We start from the raw sequence: 17,921 nt of genomic DNA, 5'->3' as shown, positions 1-17,921 counted from the left end.
AAATGATGTGTGCCTTTTGCACCCAAGTTATAGAATGAGGGGAATCATGCACAAATGACCTATGGTATACTCTGAAAACAGTTCTGTACTGTCTGGTTTAGTTATGCATATTATTGTACCGTGAAAAGGATCATCACAGCGCAGTAAGTCTTGATCAAATACCTATTAACAGTCTATACACCAGCAGTGGATTATATCCTGGAGTAATTACCATCATTTAAAAAAAAAAAAAATCTATACACAAAATGTACCTTTCCACACAAATGTGATGAGACCAAGGATAAGATGCTGAATAGTCTAACAGATGGCAGAATTTGACACGCCCGTACAAATCCAGTCAGGGCACAGCAGGATTATTTTTTTTGTTTACACAGATTACAGGAAACAGAAAGTTTTTAGAAGAATCATTCCATCCACACACCTGACAGAATACTGTAGTGCAATGTTAAAAAATAAAAAAATGATTCACTATTGTTATTGCAGGGTGTCTGTTAGAAAGCACTGGTATATTCCTGCCACAGTAACCTAAGTTATGCACAGTGATCGAAACACAAAGAGGCTCTCTTTTCCTAGCCAGAAGTGCTTTTTTCAAGGCTTTACACAAGCACTGTAAATGATACATCTCAAGTTTTTTTTTTTATTCCACAGCAGACCAGAACTTTCCAGCACCCATACATCTGACTCAATGAATTGACTCCTGTTAATCTCAGTTCTCCATGGACATCTTGCTTGTGATGCACCAGAGTCACTTTCATTGTAACATTCTTCAGGCATGCCAGGCCGATAGCCTCTTCAGAACAGCCATGTTTACGGAGAGCTCTCCATGGAGGCTGCAAGGAAAAATAAAATCATCATTAGTCACCTTTATGGCTCTCACAATAGTTGTAGTGAAGTACACTTCTCCCTTCCTATTTGCGGGGGTTAGGGACAGAGCCGGCCCCCGAATAGGAAAAATTTGCGAATACGCTTTGACCCACCCCTGGCCCTCACCTGGTGGTCTAGCGGTGACACGGGGCAGGATCAATCTTCCTACACTCCTGCCCTGTGCAGAGCCATGCTGTGAGTTCCCGTGGTCTCACGAGACTACAACAGGAACTCCCTGTTGTAGTCTCGTGAGACCATAGAAACTCACAGCATGACTCTGCACGGGGCAGGAGTGTAGGAAAATCGCTAGACCACCAGGTAAGGTCCATGCTCCTGAGGCGGCTGCTCGCCTCCTCCGTCTCCGATCGCCCCCCTTCGCCTCCGATCGCCTCCCTCCTTGCCCCGATCCAAGACCCGGGGCCATTTTGGATGCCAACAAGCAATTCTCAGTGGGGCGGCCTGGGGAAACTCCCTGTGAATAATCAAAACCGCGAACGTCGAAACCACAAATAGGGAGGGGGAAGTGTAATGCAATATTGTTCACCCAAACACAGTCCCACTGTGCTCTCAATCCAGTCCTGGGAGCCACCCAGGGTGGAGCACCCTGTCTTCTGGCTAAAGCACCTACTCCTCCTCCTCTAGGCAGTGATAGGGTTACCAGATTTTCCGTTGGGAAAATCCGGACCCATGGCCACGCCCCCCCCAGTACAGCCCAGTTCTGCCTCTGTCACGCCATGTTCCACCCCCCAGCCCTGCCCCCAGATGGCATTCGCGCATGTGCGGACATGATGCAATGATGTCATGCGCACGCACGTGTGCCCGTGACATCATCGTGTTGCGTCCGCATATGTGCAGATTGCCCCTTCCCGATTTGATTTTGTTGGGAAGCTTTTCAAAAACCAGATGACCAATACTGGATTTTGAAAAGCCGTCCAGATCCCCGGACATGTCCTCAAAAGGAGAAATCTGGACGTCAGGTAACCCTAGGCAGTGGGGGCACGTGAAGTAGTCACAGGGCCATGGTCTGCGTGTGCACAGCCATTGGCTCTGCCGGTCCCCTGCCCCGGAACAGGACATTTATTTATTCATTCAGTTTTCTATACCGTTCTCCCAGGGAAGATCAGAACAGTTTACATGACTTTATTCAGGCATTCAAGCATTTTTCTGTGTGTGTCCTGGTGGGCTCAAAATCTATCTATCTAATGTAGAAGGGTTAGAACTGTGGAAGAGTGTGAGGACCTACAAAGGGACCTGAACAAACTGGAGGAGTGGGCGAATAAATGGCAGATGAACTTCAAAGTAGGGAAATGCAAGGTCATGCATATAGGGAGAAAGAACCCGATGTTCAGCTACCAAACGGGGGGATTAGTATTAGAGGGAAGTAACCTTGAAAGAGATTTGGGTGTACTGGTGGACACAACAATGAAGTCAACGGCACAATATGCAGCAGCCGCGAAGAAGGCAAACAGAATGTTGGGTATTATTAAAAAGGGTATTACGACCAGAACGAAGGAAGTCATCCTGCCGTTGTATCGGGCAATGGTGTGCCCACACCTGGAGTACTGTGTTCAGTATTGGTCACCGTACCTTAAGAAGGATATGGCAAAACTTGAGAGGGTCCAGAGGAGAGCGACATGAATGATTAAGGGCATGGAAAACCTTTCATACACTGAAAGATTGGAGAGACTGAGGCTCTTCTCCCTGGAAAAGCGGAGACTCAGAGGAGACATGATAGAGACCTACAAGATCATGAAGGGCATAGAGAGAGTAGAGAGGGACAGATTCTTCAAACTTTCAAAATATAAAAGAACAAGAGGGCATTCGGAAAAGTTAGATGGGGACAGATTCAAAACGAATGCTAGGAAGTTTTTCTTTACCCAGCGTGTGGTGGATACCTGGAATGCGCTTCCAGAGAGCGTAATAGGACAGAGTACGGTCTGACCCAGTGGAGGCATTGCTTATGTTCTTATGTACCTGAGGCAATGGGGGGGGGGGGGGATTAAGTGACTTGTCCATGGTCACAAGGAGCAGCATGGGTTTGAGCCCACAACCTCAGAATGTTGAGGCTGTAACTTTAACCACTGCACAACACTCTTGTTGTCAGAGGGGGTGGGGGCTGGTAGAGCTGACGGCCATGTGTATGCTGACCGCAGCCCCCGTGACCACTCCATGTACCCACTTAATACCTGCCCCAGAGTGCATTGCCCCCACTGGACATCCTTGGTACGCTAGAGCTTGGGACATACAGTCTGTTGGGTTTTCAGGATATCCACCATGAATTTGCATAAGCCTCATTTGCATGAACATAAGCAATGCCTCCGCTGGGTCAGACCTGAAGTCCATCGTGCCCAGCAGTCCGCTCACGCGGCAGCCCAACAGGTCCAGGACCTATGCAGTATCCTCTATCTATACCCCTCTATCCCCTTTTCCAGCAGGAAATTGTCCAATCCTTTCTTGAACCCCAGTACCGTACTCTGCCCTATTACGCTCTCTGGAAGCGCATTCCAGGTGTCCACCATACATTGGGTAAAGAAGAACTTCCTAGCATTCATTTTGAACCTGTCCCCTTTTAACTTTTCTGAATGCCCTCTTGTTCTTTTAATCTTCGAAAGTTTGAAGAATCTGTCTCTCTCTACTCTCTCTATGCCCTTCATGATCTTGTAAATATCTATCATATCCCCTCTAAGTCTCCTCTTCTCCAGGGAAAAGAGACCCAGTTTCTCCAATTTCTCAGCGTATGAAAGGTTTTCCATCCCTTTTATCAGATGCGTCGCTCTCCTCTGAACCCTCTCGAGTAACGCCATATGCTTCTTAAGGTACGGCGACCAATATTAGACGCAGTATTCCAGATGTGGATGCACCATCGCCTGATACAATGGCAGGATAACTTCTTTCGTTCTGGTAGTAATACCCTTCTTGATTATGCCTAGCATTCTGTTTGCCTTCTTAGCGGCCGCTGCGCACTGTGCCGTCGGCTTCATTGTCATGTCCACCATTACCCCCAAGTCCCTTTCTTGGGTACTCTCATTTAATAATATCCCTCCCATCGTATAGTTGTACCTCGGGTTTCTGTTTCCCACATGTTTCCCACATGCCTCCTATGTGTGCAAATCTCTCTCATGCATATTTATGGTGGATATCCTGAAAATTTAACTGGCTGGGTGTGCCCCCCAAGGTTTGGGTTGAGAAGCAGTGCTCTAGAGCCCTGCAGAAACATGCTGACAGTCATAGGCAATTGCATAGTGTGGGCCACAGGGGCCCTGGCCCGACCAATATTTTGTCCAGCATAGCATCAGCAACTAAAAAGCTTGGGGACAGAGTTGGATATTGGTTTGTTCGGTCCCTCCAACCAAAAAGTATTTCACTGCTCCTGCTAACAGTTACATTTGCTGGAGGATGGGTAACTAAAATGGTTGCTTGTTTTGGGTGGTTAAGAGGACAAGAAAAAATAATTTCAGGAGACTAAGACTAGGGACAGGCACGTGAGATCTCTTAGGGAGAGGAGGAGATAGTGGATGCTGTGGATGGGCCATTTGGCCTTTATCTGCCATCATATTTCTATGTTTCTATGACTGAATGACAAATTATCTACTAGTGGAGTGTCTCAAGGGTCTGTATTGGGACCTCTGCTGTTTAGCATATTCATAAATGATCTGAAGATTGGAATGATGGGAGATGATCAAATTTGTGGTTGACATGTGAAGTCTTATTTTAGAGAGGACTTAGACAGGGTAATTCAAACATCCAGGCTAGGGCATGGAGAATTTCCATGGTATTTTATAAGAAGCTCCGCCAAACATATAGCTTCTTGTAAAACATGTGCTGCATTCTGTGATTTCAGCTCCCCATATCCAACAGGAGCAGCAGTTTTAAAAAGCTGAACGTCGGGAAAAATTGCTGTTCCTTCTCTGCAGGCTGCTCCCAATTCTGTAGCACCAGGTCCTCACCTGGATCACACACTCAGACATATGCAGTCCTCCCCATGCAGACTTGGAAGATGAATTGCTCATCCCTGAAGAGGAACTGTGGGGAATAGATCTACTTTTTGAGATCTGCCTAGTATTTGCGACCTGGACTGGCCATTATCAGAGACAGGATGCTCGGCTCCGACTCAGCTAAGCTTTTCTTATGTGTTTATATTCCTAGCAAATAATATTAGCTCTGCACAATTACATCTTATTAATTTGGAAATAAAGCAGCCAATATGTACAATAAAAAGCAAGAGAGAACATGACAGAACAGACCACAAAACAATCAAACCTGCACAATTTTCATCTAATAGGTTAAAGTAACGAGTGAAAAACACAGGAGGCAAGTTAAAACTATGAATAATGAAGAGAGGGTTTAATAAAGCACATTTTTCAATTTATTAAATATCACTGCAGTGATGATGGCACCTGAAGACCAATTAATATATCCAGTCTGCCTCTTTATTCTGAGCCATACTGTTAAAGTTATATCTTAGCTTCCAGTTGTAGAACTTTGACCATTTGCAGGGTAATACCCTTCAACCAAATTGGTTTTTCTTGTCTTTCTCGTTTGTTCTATGTCAGTCTAGGTGGGTGATCATCTGTATTTAATTTCAAACTCACGTGTCTTTTTTCCCCCCAATTTATAACATTTTATTGAAGAAATCCAATAAATATCCAATAATATAATACAATAAAATAGTGATTACATTTAAATACACCACATTAATTTCCATCAAATGTCTTTCATTTCTTCAAAATATATTTCCAAATTACCCATTACATCTCTTAATACCCTCCCTCTATTTCTTTAACCCTTCCCTTTCCCCCTATTCACCTCTCCCCCCTTCCCCCTTCCCATTATTTTTAATTATAATATTGTAATATATGAATTAAACAAAATACAATTCAAATAACTCCACATATATTACTATCATCCTCCTATTCCCACCCCGATCATAGAATAAAATGTGACATCAATTACTAAGTATTAAAAATGCAAAGAACAATTCCAAAGCTTCAATGTAAAGTATTAAGAATCATACTTCTTGCTCTAGAGCAGTGGTTCCCAACCCTGTCCTGGAGGAACACCAGGCCAATTGGGTTTTCAGGCTAGCCCTAATGAATATGCATGAAGCAAATTTGCATGCCTATCACTTCCATCATATGCAAATCTCTCTCATGCATATTCATTAGGGCTAGCCTGAAAACCCGATTGGCCTGGTGTTCCTCCAGGACAGGGTTGGGAATCACTGCTCTAGAGCAGTGGTTCCCAAACCTGTCCTGGAGGACCCCCAGGCCAGTCGGGTTTTCAGGATAGTCCTAATGAATATGCATGAGAGAGATGTGCATATAATGGAGGTGCCAGGCATGCAAATCTGCTCCATGCATATTCATTAGGGTTAACCTGAAAACCCGACCGGCCTGGGGGTCCTCCAGGACAGGTTTGAGAACCACTGCTCTAGAGGATAATTTTTGTAAAAAAATTTCAATTTATCATATTTTTAAATTAAACAGCACATACATGCATCAGGAAATAGAATTCAAAAATTTTCAGATGTAAATCTGAATCAAATTGTTAACAGAAGAATTCCCTGTAAGCCCACTACACAATGGGAGGAAATTTAAGGAGAAGATGCATCAATTGAGCATAAGTCAACAATAACAAAACCTAGAGCAGGGGTGGGCAACTCTGGTCCTTGAGGGCCGGAATCCAGTAGGGTTTTCAGGATTTCCTCAATGAATATGCATGAAATCTATTTGCATGCACTGCTTTCAACGCATATTCATTGGAGAAATCCTGAAAACCCAACAGGATTCCGGCCCTCGAGGACCGGAGTTGCTCACCCCTGACCTAGAGGATACCATTACATCTTCCCTTTTTAAAAAACTTACAGACATTTAAGTGTCTACATTCAATTCCCTCACTTCCGCACTTGGGACCGTTATTTGTTTATTTTCTGAAAAGGCCTTGAGCTGTTTTGGGTCGTAGAAAAGATATCTATTTCTTTCAAAAGAAATTAAACATTTACATGGGAAATGTAAGAAAAACTGGGCTCCCAAAGGTAAAACCTAGGGGCGAAGTAATTAGAATTGTTTTCTTTTTTCTTGTGCATCAATGCACACATCAGGAAAAGTCCATACCTTCCCTCCCATAAGCAGCTTATTCTGATTTCGACAATATTGTCTTAACACCCAGTCCTTATTGGACTCAAAGACAAAAATCACTAAAAGGGTGGATCTCTCACACTCATCTTCCATTGATGTCTCCAGGAACTGTGTCAAATTCAGGGTATCCATAGACAGCTCCTCTTGTCTCGATAGTTGTTGCTTCTTCGTTGGTAAGAAGTAAGCTGTGGAAAGGCTTCCTTAAGTACCCCTAGAGTTTCCAACAGATATTTCCTAAGCATCTCAATAAGGGCAATCCTCTTGGGTTGTGGAAAGTTAACAAAATGGAGATTTAATCTCCGTGCGTAGTTCTCCAACTTCTCGACCTTGTTCTTTAACCCCTCATAATCCCTTCCAGACACTAAGGAATTGGTTTTCAAGACTTTCAGATCTTGCTGCACCTCTCCCATAGTCCTTTCCAGTTCACAATTCTTTGCCTCCTGAGTTACTAGGCGTGACTTACATTCTTGTAGGGAAACATCTACCAGCATTTTATTTCCCAAAAACAATTTCTCTAAATGGGCAACTGCGTCCCAGATGGAATCTAAAGTAACGTGGGCTGGTTTTATCATTGGATAACAAGAGGGCTCACCACTTCCTTGATGTTTCTTCAATTCTTCCTATGAAGAATCAACAGGTCCTTGTCTACCCGTTGCTCCAGAGATAGCCAAGTCTCTGGAAACAAGCTCCGGAAAATTCCCTGTAACGGCAGTTCCTCCCTCAGCTCCTCCTTCACTCACGTGCCTTATCATCAAGCTAAGATATAGCAGCTACCAAAATGAGTGAGGCTGTTGACCAAACATTTGCCCCTATGTTCCTGTGGCCTTGGCTTAACACCAATATACCACCAAGATATACTTGGTTTGGAGAGTTGATCTGGTGTAGAGTTACCAGATGTCTGGATTTCCCCGGACATGTCTTCAATTTCAGGACATATCCAGGGATCCGTACGGCTTTTCAAAACCCAGCACTTTGTCAGGGTTTTGAAAAGCTTCCTCTGAAATTGTGTTGGGCAAGAGGACATCTGCGCATGTGCAGATGCCACACGATGATGTCATGCACACGCGTGATTGTGCGTGACATCATCGCATCGCATCTGCGCATGCATGGATGCCCTCCTGCCTGACCAGAGTAAGCAGCGGGGGTGTGGCTAGGGCGGGATTAGGGGCAAGACTGGGGTGGGGATGGCCAAGACTGGGGCGGGGATGGCCAAGCCTGGGGGGGCGGGTCTAGGGGGTCTGGAATTTACAAATGTAAAATCTGGCAACCCTAATTTGGTGGTTCTCAATTGGCTGCCCCTTGAGAACTGTAATGCAACAAAGCTTGTACTTTCTTCTCCTGCCCCTCATTTATTTTAATTTTATTTTTTTAAGCTAAAATATTTTTTTATTGAAAGTTTTTCACATAAACAATTAGATAGTAGACTTATTGTATTGTATTAAGACCTTTTGTTATTCGCTGAATATCCAGCCTTCTTACAATGTAAACCGCCTAAAAGTCGCCTGACTATGGCGGTATAGAAAAATAAAGTTATTATTATTATTACATTCTCCAAAATATTTTACATAACAATTCCCATCATAAGCAAGGGATACACATATAGCAGTCCAAAATAAATATCCCCCCCCGCTTCTCCCCCACATACAGAGAGTACACCATCATACTCATTCATACACATGCATACTATTCATCTCTAGGCAGTAAAATACATATTTCAGATTTCCAAACAATTAACATATCCCAATGACAAGGATACACCATACAAAGAGTGTGACATATTTAAAAAAGAAAAGTAAGCAACCTGTTCATTCCTAATCATATTATTCTCCACAAATTCTTTAACAGGTAGCCATATTTTGTCAAATTTTGATTTGTTACCTCTTTTTTCCATGACAACTGACTCATATTTCCCTATTAGACAGACATAATTCCACCAAAACATAAATGAAGATGAATCCTTCCAGACTCTTAAAATTGATTGGATAGCACTGCTATTAAAATAGCTACCGACTTCCTATGACTTTTTTTTTTTTTTTTAATAACAATTGAGTCATCAAAAATATTAAAGATAGCTCCGGCATATGACAAAGGAATATTAAGAGATATCAGTATTTGAACACGACTCCAAATTTTCTGCCAAAATGCTTGCACTATTGGGCAATGAAAGAGCAAATGATCCAAAGTTCCCTTTTCACCTTTACTCGACCAACACAATGGAGAATGCTCAGTGTCGATTTTACTGATCTTAACAGGAGTCCAAATTACCCTTAACATAAAATAAAGAGATTGCTTCATAGCAGCAGAGTGACAACATCTGATACGTTCAAGCACCATAAGATCCCATTGTTCATTTGACAGCTCTTTTTAAAAAAAAAAATTCTTTATTCAGTTTAAAACTAACAATAAGTGCAACATAATATAGAAACACTAGTCTTTAAGCCTGTTACATTAACGGGTGCTAGAATAGATGTGTGTGTATTTCTTTCTTTCTCTCTCTCTCTCCTTGGCCGCTTTCTGTCTGTCTGTCTGTTTACATACTTGATGTAATAAAAAAAAATGTTATAAATAAAGAGTTATAAATTAGAGAATGACACGGTGACGGTTTACCCGCGGCCACCGCATTTAAGCCGCGGGTCACCGCCGAAAACGGGGAAGAAAACTAGCAGTCGCTGCGGTGACGGGGACAAGGCCATTCACCGACCGCGGAAACGGTGAACAGGTTTGTCCCCGCGGGCCAATGTACCCCCTTCTAGGAACCGCTATTTCACCGTGCTCCTCATTTGTCATTTCAACCCTTCCTGCCAATCGCAGCAGAAGGGTACCCAACCCCTCCTGCCGGTCCTCCCAATGGCCTCCCCTAAGATCGCCGGCAGGAGGGTACCCAACCCCTCCTGCTGGACCCCCCCCCAACGAACCCTCCCACCCCGGAACCCCCTTAGTCTTACTTTTCAAGTTGGACCGGACAGCTCCTCGCTCGTCTGGCCAGCAGGCCTGCCTCCGTCCAAATGAGGCGGGCCCGCCCCTCCCCTCCCCTCCCCTCCCCTGCCTCCCAATGGCCTCCCCTAAGATCGCCGGCAGGAGGGTACCCAACCCCTCCTGCTGGACCCCCCCCCAAGGAACCCTCCCACCCCGGAACCCCCTTAGTCTTACTTTTCAAGTTGGACCGGACAGCTCCTCGCTCGTCTGGCCAGCAGGCCTGCCTCCGTCCAAATGAGGCGGGCCCGCCCCTCCCCTCCCCTGCCTAACCCACAGGATCCTAGGGCCTGATTGGCCCAAGCACCTAAGGCCCCTCCTATAGCGGGAGTGGCTTTAGGTGCCTAGACCAATCAGGCCCTAGGATCCTGTGGGTTGGGCAGGGTAGGGGCGGGCCCGCCTCATTTGGACGGAGGCAGGCCTGCTGGCCAGACGAGCGAGGAGCTGTCCGGTCCAACTTGAAAAGTAAGACTAAGGGGGTTCCGGGGTGGGAGGGTTCGTTGGGGGGGGGGTCCAGCAGGAGGGGTTGGGTACCCTCCTGCCGGCGATCTTAGGGGAGGCCATTGGGAGGACCGGCAGGAGGGGTTGGGTACCCTTCTGCTGCGATTGTCGGGAGGGCCGTTGGGGGGGTCTACAGGAGGGGTTGGGTGCCCTCCTGCCGTGATCGCTGGGGGGAGGGGAGACTTGCAGCCGTAGCCGCGGTCACTATGCTAATCACGGCAGCATTTAAAGTACATGTCGTGTTTGTTTTTGCATTGCTAGCCCCAGGGGTGGTGGAAGATTAGTGATTGAAAAACTGTATGAAAAATAACTATTTTAAATTTAGTGATCAAAATGTGTCAGTTTTGAGAATTTTTATTAATTAATTTTTTCTCTGCGTGTTTTGTTTTTGTATAGTTATTAACTAATATTTAACTAAGTTTTAAAGTTTTAAAGTTTTAAAGAATGTTTCCTTTATACGTAAATAAAGAAAAGTGAATGGGATTGCAGTGGCGGTGACGGGGCGGTGAATGGGGTGGCAGTGGCGGTGACGGGGCGGTGAAGAGGATGGTGAGACGGGGACGGGGCGGTGACGGGGATGGTGAGACGGGGACGGGGCGGTGACGGGGATGGTGAGACGGGGACGGGGCGGTGACGGGGACCAATTTTTTCACCGTGTCATTCTCTATTATAAATACCTAAGTGGTGTAAATGCGCATGAGGCGAGTCTCTTTCATTTGAAAGGAAGCTCTGGAATGAGAAGGCACAGGATGAAGTTAAGAGGTGATAGGCTCAGGAGTAATCTAAGGAAATACTTTATTACAGAAAGGGTGGTAGATGCATGGAATAGTCTGCCCTTAGAGCTGGTGGAAGCAAATACTGTGACTGAATTCAGGAAAGTATAGGACAGGCCCATGGTATCTCTTAGGGAGAGGAGGAGATAGTGGATACTGCGGATGGGCAGACTGGATGGGCCATTTGGCCTTTACCTACCATCATGTTTCTATCAGAGGGTTATGGTAAAATATGAACCTGGTTCTTTTTTATATGAAATTCACTGTAGTGCAGTGCTCTGTGTCCAGTCTACTAAAAATGACTTGTTTTGTGTGTTTTTCTTTTGGCCGGGTTTTTTTTTTCCTCCAAAAATGTTTTAAAAATAGATGCACATATTAGAAATGGTCTTTTTTGAACATATCTAGAAATTATCTTTTTTGAAGGAAAAAAAAAAGACATTTTGCTGTTTTGAAAAAGGCCATTTCTCTACCTGATTTTTGGACACACCTCCAAAAACATCTAAGCTCGGATTTAGATGTCACATCGAAAATGGCCTTCTATGTCTCTCTCTTTCTTGAAAATTCCAAATCATTTTGCAATGAACAACCTCTCTCCAACCGTCACTCTGCTAGTGCAGGAACTGCAGGATACCATCTGACTGAGAGAAATGCCTGGGTGGCCACACAGACCGAGCAGCACTGGTCCCGACCATCCGTCTCCCCTCCCCCTGTGGAAATCACCTTCAGAGGGGTGGATTTGAAGCCTCCATTCGGGCTTACCGTCGGCAGCTCCTTTCCCACGCCTGACGGCGGCCGCATGGACCGAACAGCCAGGGCCCCGACAATCCACTTCCCCTCCCCCTCCCCAGCTGGAAATCAACTTCAGAGGTGAAGGGGCGGATTTGAACCTTCCGTTCGCAGCTCCCCCTCCCTCCCCAGCCTCGCTCGCTCCTCCATCCGTGCCACCGCCACTGAGATGGCAATACAGGGCGGCCGGGTAATGGCGTACGCCACATGCGGCCACTGAAATAGGAAGGCCGTTGCAGCCTCCCTCCCGATCTGTGCTGTAGCTTTTCCGCTTTTGCCAGCTCCGGAATGAAGGCGAGTCGCAAGTGTGGGGCCGTTACTGCAGTGGCACGAGGTGGAGAGCAGGGAGGCTTGTCTGGCGGCCACATCGCGACAGATCAGGGATCAGGGAAGCACGGGGTAAGAGTGCGCATGTGCGCTTAGCATTTTATTATATAGATTTTACACTTTAACAGCACTTAATATTCAATCACATTATTTTTCATTTCAATTATATATATGAACCCCCCTAATACATCCAATGATTTCCCTCCACCATAAATAGTTTAAAGTATCCCCACCCCACCCACCCTGGACGTGTATATTAAAAGGGGAAAAATAATAATCATTCTTCATAAAATTTTGTTAATGGCTCCCAAATGGATCTCCAAAATCTAAGTATCAAGGGACAGTAGAACAGTAGATGATCCAATGTCCCTACATCGAGATGACAGTGCCAGCATCTATTAGACTTGAAACTATCTAATTTGACAGTTCTATCTTTAATTCATTGGCCCAAATATCTTTTTATTTTATTTTTTTTAATTCACCCAAGGCAGTATACAGCAGGTACATTTTAACATAAAATTTAACAATTTTATTAACAGCAAAACAATAGTAAGATGACCATGGGGTTCATTTTCAAAAGAGAAAAACATTTTACAAAATGGCATACAGTGTAATTTGGAGGTTTTATTTCCTAAAACGTCCAAATTGCCATTTTTGAAACATTTTTTTAGATAGTTTTCTATGCTGTTTGTCAGAAATGGGGCGTGTTTTGGACAGAATTAGGACAGACTTATGATTTGGATGTTTTTCTACAATAATGAAATATTGCAGAAAATGTCCAGGGCAAAACTTGGAACGTCTGAAGCAAAACCTGTTTCAATAATGAATAAGTGTCAGAAAGGTGGTCAGATTGACCAGATGACCAATGGAGGCATGAAGGCATGGCCCCTTTACTCCCCCAGTCTTTACTGATCTTCTCCCCGTTTTATGCCGATGCCCCCCAGTGTTATCTTGTGGCCGGCTCCCTCCTCCTCACAGCCGCAGTGTGCACGAAGCCGCGTGCAGCGGCTACTCGTGCGTCCTGTGCCTGAACCGGAAGCCTTCTCTCTGATGTCGCAACGTCAGAGAAAATGCTTCCGGATGAGGCGCGGGATGCGCAAGGAGCCGCTGCACGCGGCTTTGTGCACACTGTGGCTGTGAGGAGGAGGGAGCCAGCCACAAGATAAAACGGGGGTGGGGGGGGCATTGGACCGTGGGCCGCATAAAACGACCAGGTGGGTCGGATTCGGCCCGCAGGCCTTGAGTTCGACGCCTGTGGTATAAGGTGTAGGAGTATCAGGACTAACCGCCTCTGTCGCATCTACTCTTAGAATCGCGCCTTGATGAAGACATTTGTATTGCCGAAACTTGGATCCATGTTGGGTTGCATTGGATTATAGCTTGTGATTAAAGACTATTTTGAATACAAGTTTTGGAAATTTTTTTTTTAATTTTATGGATCCCTCAGCGGAGTCATCTCAACAACCCTATATTTTTTAGTTACATGTAATTATTTGTACATATTTGGTGACACACTTTTTATAAGAGGACAGTGGTATACACAATTACTTACAATACTTAAAAACCCACTGTTGAATCATACAGTATTATGGAGAATCCTAAACAGACCATGAATGCTATCACATATTCTTACCCCCTCTTTTACTAAGGCGTGCTAGCTGATTGAGCGTGCGCTAAATGCTAGTGCATCCATTATATTCTATGGACGCTAGCGCGCCTTAGTAAAAGAGGAGGTTAGTCTCTAGTTCATCATTTTTCACCTCAGTCTTCTATCATTGATTTTTTTAATCATTTCTTTTATTCTTCTAGGGCAGGGGTGTCAAAGTCCCTCCTCGAGGGCCGCAATCCAGTTGGATTTTCAGGATTTCCCTCATGAATATGCATGAGATCTATTAGCATACAATGAAAGCAGCGCATGCAAATAGATCTCATGCATATTTATTGAGGAAATCCTGAAAACCCGACTGGAGTGCGGCCCTCGAGGAGGGACTTTGACACCCCTGGTGTAGGGGTAGGAAAAGGCCTCGGAAAATCAGGGTAGCTTAAAGAAGCAGTTATTGCTCTTATTCATTCAATCATTGGCTCAAAAAATCCTCTCCATGTTTTACAACCTGCAGTCTGTCAGGGTGTTCATGCAGCTTAAACTTTCAATTATACAAAAAAATATTTTTTGACTTAACTTTCACCATGAAAATTCTTCAAATATTTATCTAGGACAGTGCTAGGCAGACTTTCATGATCTGAATTAGAGAATGACACGGGGACAAATTTTTCCCCGTCCCCGCAGGAAATCAATTTTCCTGTTCCGTCCCCGTGATTTTTATTGCTGTCCCTGTCCCATTCCTGTAAGCTCTGCCTTAACCGCACAAGCCTCGGACACTTATTATTTGAAAGTATTTGACGCTTGTGCAGATAAGGACTGAGCTTGCAGGAATGGGGCAAGGACAGGAAAAGAACTTGCGGGGACGGGATGGGAAAATGAGTTCCCGCGGTGATGGGGAAAAAATCTGTCCCCGTGTCATTCTCTAGTCTGAATCCCACAAACAATGAAATGGTTTGGATAGGCTGGAGCGAGCTCCAGTAGTTGGAACCACAGGACAGTATTGGGCGGACTTCTAAAGTCTATGGCCCATGGCCCAGAAATAACAAAGAAAAAAGGCATTTTAATTTAATCATAGATTTGTAATGCGTGTACCTACTGATCAGACTGGATGGACCGTTCAGGTCTTTATCTGCAGTCATTTACTATATTACTCCTGCACAGTTACAATGGCCAGAGCTACTCAGCTTCACGTTTATATTGGAAAAGGAACAGAGAAGGGCAACAAAAATGGAAAAAGGGGTGGGACAACTTCCCTATGAGTAAAGGCTAAAGTGGCTAAGTTCCTTGGAGAAGAGACGGCTCAGGGGTGATATGACAGAGGTCTATAAAATGAGTGGAAAGGCTAGATGTGAATCGCTTGTTCACTCTTTCCAAAAATACTAGGACTGGGGGACATGCAATGAAGCTACTAAGTAGTTGATTTAAAACAAACCAGAGAAAATATTTCTTCACACGTGTAATTAAACTCTGGAATTCATTGCCAAAGCATGTGGTAAAAGCAGTTAGCTTAGCAGGGTTTATAAAGGGTTTGGATAATTTCCTAAAAGAGAAGTTCATAGGTCATTATTGAGATGGCCTGGAGAGATCCACTGCTTATTCCTAGGATAAGCAGCATAAAATCTGTTTGACTACTTGGATCTAGCTAGGTACTTGGGACCTGGTTTGGCCACTGTTGGAAACAGGATACTGGGCTTGATGGACTTTCGATCTGTTCCACTATGGCAATTCTTATGTTCTTATATCTTTGCCAACAAGAGAGGGTACTTTTTACATCATAAGTTGCTATGTGCAGCAACTATCCAATCATACAATACATCTCTTCCCTTAGAGCATAGTTCTTCAACCGCCGGTCCGCGGACTGGTGCCGGTCCGCAGGAAATTTCTGCCAGTCTGCGCAGGGCCGGCAATATTAAGGTCCAGGGACAGGCGCAAAAAAAAAAAAAGCCTCCTTCCTTCCTTTCCCCGGGTCGGCTGCTATTTTACTGCTCTGCTGCTGCTGCTAAAGCTGACAGGAAGTCTTCTTTCTGATGTCAATTCTGACATCAGAGAGGATGTTCTGGGCCAGCTGACCTGGGGAAAGGAAGGAGGGAGGCTTTTTTTTTTTTGAGCGGCAGGGAGGGAAGGAGGTAGGCAGGCAAGAAGGCTGGCTTTGGCCAGGGAGGGAGGGAGTGAGGTAGACAGGCAGGCAGGCTGGCTTTGGGGTGGGGGTGGGACAAAGTGTGGAAGGCAGTGAGAGGGACATAGGAAGGATGCACTGGGGGCACTAAAGACATGGGAAGGAGGCACTGGGGGCACTAAAGACATGGGAAGGAGGCACTGGGGGCACTAAAGACATGGGAAGGAGGCACTGGGGGCACTAAAGACATAGGAAGGGGCACTAAGGACAAGGGAAGGAGGCACTGGGGGCACTAAAGACATGGGAAGGAAGCACTGGGGGTACTAAGGACATGGGGATGAGGCACTGGGGGCACTAAAGACATGGGAATGAGACACTGGGGGCACTAAGGAATGGGAATGAGGCACTGGGGGCACTAAGGACATGGGAAGGAGGCACTGGGGGCACTAAAGACATGGGAAGGAGGCACAGGGGGCACTAAGGACATAGGAAGGAAAGAGGGAGGGAATAGAAAGGGACAATTCTTGGGCCTGAGTGCAGAAAGAAAGAAATGAAAGAAAGGATACACAGACAGAAGGAAACACAACCAGAGACTCATGAAATCACCAGACAGCAAAGGTAGGGAAAATGATTTTATTTTCAATTTAGTGATCAAAACGTGTCAGTTTTGAGAATTTATATCTGCTGTCTATATTTTGCACTATATTTGTCTATTTTTCTATAGTTACTGAGGTGACCGAACTCGCGGAGATGGGGCGGAAACGGGGTTTTTAAATTTTAGTCCTAGTAGTTTGCCGGTTCACAAAATAATTCTTTTATTTCTGCCGGTCCACGGGTGTAAAAAGGTTGAAAAACACTGCCTTAGAGCACAGGTGTCAAACACGAGGCCCGCGGGCCAAATCCAGCCCGCCTGGTCGTTTTATGCAGCCCGCAGTCCGATGCCCCCAGTTTAATCTTGTGGCCAGCACCCTCTTCCTCACAGCCGCAGTGTGCACAAAGCCGCGTGCAGCTGCAACTTGCGCATCCCGTGCCTCATCCAGAAGCATTCCCTCTGACTTTGTGACATCAGAGAGAAGGCTACCGGTTCAGGTGCAGGACGCACGAGGAGCTGCTGCACGTGGCTTTGTATACACTGCGGCTGTGAGGAGGAGGGAGCCGGTCACAAGATAACACCGGGGAGGAGGGGGGGAGGGGGGCATAAAATGGGCCGCATAAAATGGCCAGGTTGGAGCCAGCCAGAAGTTAAGAAACTCGCTGGAGGGAGGCACAGCATGGAGGGAGGGAGACAACAAAGGTAGGGGGAATGATTTTATTTTCAATTTAGTGTTTGAATTGTGTCAATTTTGAGAATTTTGATCTGCTGTCTATCTTTTGCACTGCTCAGAAAGAAATACCTTTGTTTCTTTTTGTCTGGGGGGTTGTACTGCATGCAGAGTCTTGAATCTTAGGGTTTAAAAAAAATATATCAGTACTTTTAGTTTTTGGTCCCATATTTTCATAGGGGTTATCTGTGTTTTGGTAGGAATGAATGTTGAGAAGCATAAAGTGTGCTTTGTGCAGTTTAATTTTGTGGTTAACCATTATATGTTAATAAGATTATATTGTGTGTGTATATATGAAAAATGAATGGAAAAAAATAGTGTTATAATTAGTACTATTATGGGGGCGGGGTCTGGCCCGCGACTTAGCCTGTGTTTTGGATTTCAGCCCCTTAATGTGATTGAGTTTGACACCCCTGCTTTAGAGCGATCGCAGCATTTCGATCTATAGTGTAAACCAGTTATCACGCTACACGAAGAGCAATGATATGCTTACAGCGAGAGAAAGACGCTCTGAGAAAG

At 45.1% G+C, this 17,921-nt stretch overlaps 1 protein-coding gene across 3 annotated transcripts in view; it reads right to left on the bottom strand.

The window, feature by feature from the left end:
- Window positions 1-337: 337 nt before the first annotated feature.
- Window positions 338-17,921, bottom strand: part of SAMD12 (sterile alpha motif domain containing 12) — a 655,615-nt gene continuing 638,031 nt past the window's right edge. For all 3 annotated transcript variants that reach the window (XR_004538408.1, XR_004538407.1, XM_033934397.1), the window contains one exon: window positions 338-830. Coding sequence is in view for 1 of the 3 variants with exons in the window: in XM_033934397.1 (XP_033790288.1) it covers window positions 808-830 (23 nt within the window). In the remaining 2 variants the exon portion in view is untranslated. The remainder of the gene's footprint in view (window positions 831-17,921) is intronic.

Source organism: Geotrypetes seraphini, chromosome 2 (genome assembly GCF_902459505.1).
Source record: "Geotrypetes seraphini chromosome 2, aGeoSer1.1, whole genome shotgun sequence".
Taxonomy (NCBI): Eukaryota; Metazoa; Chordata; class Amphibia; order Gymnophiona; family Dermophiidae; genus Geotrypetes; species Geotrypetes seraphini.
Note: the sequence above shows the minus strand (reverse complement) of the source record. Positions and strands in the feature narration are given on the sequence as shown.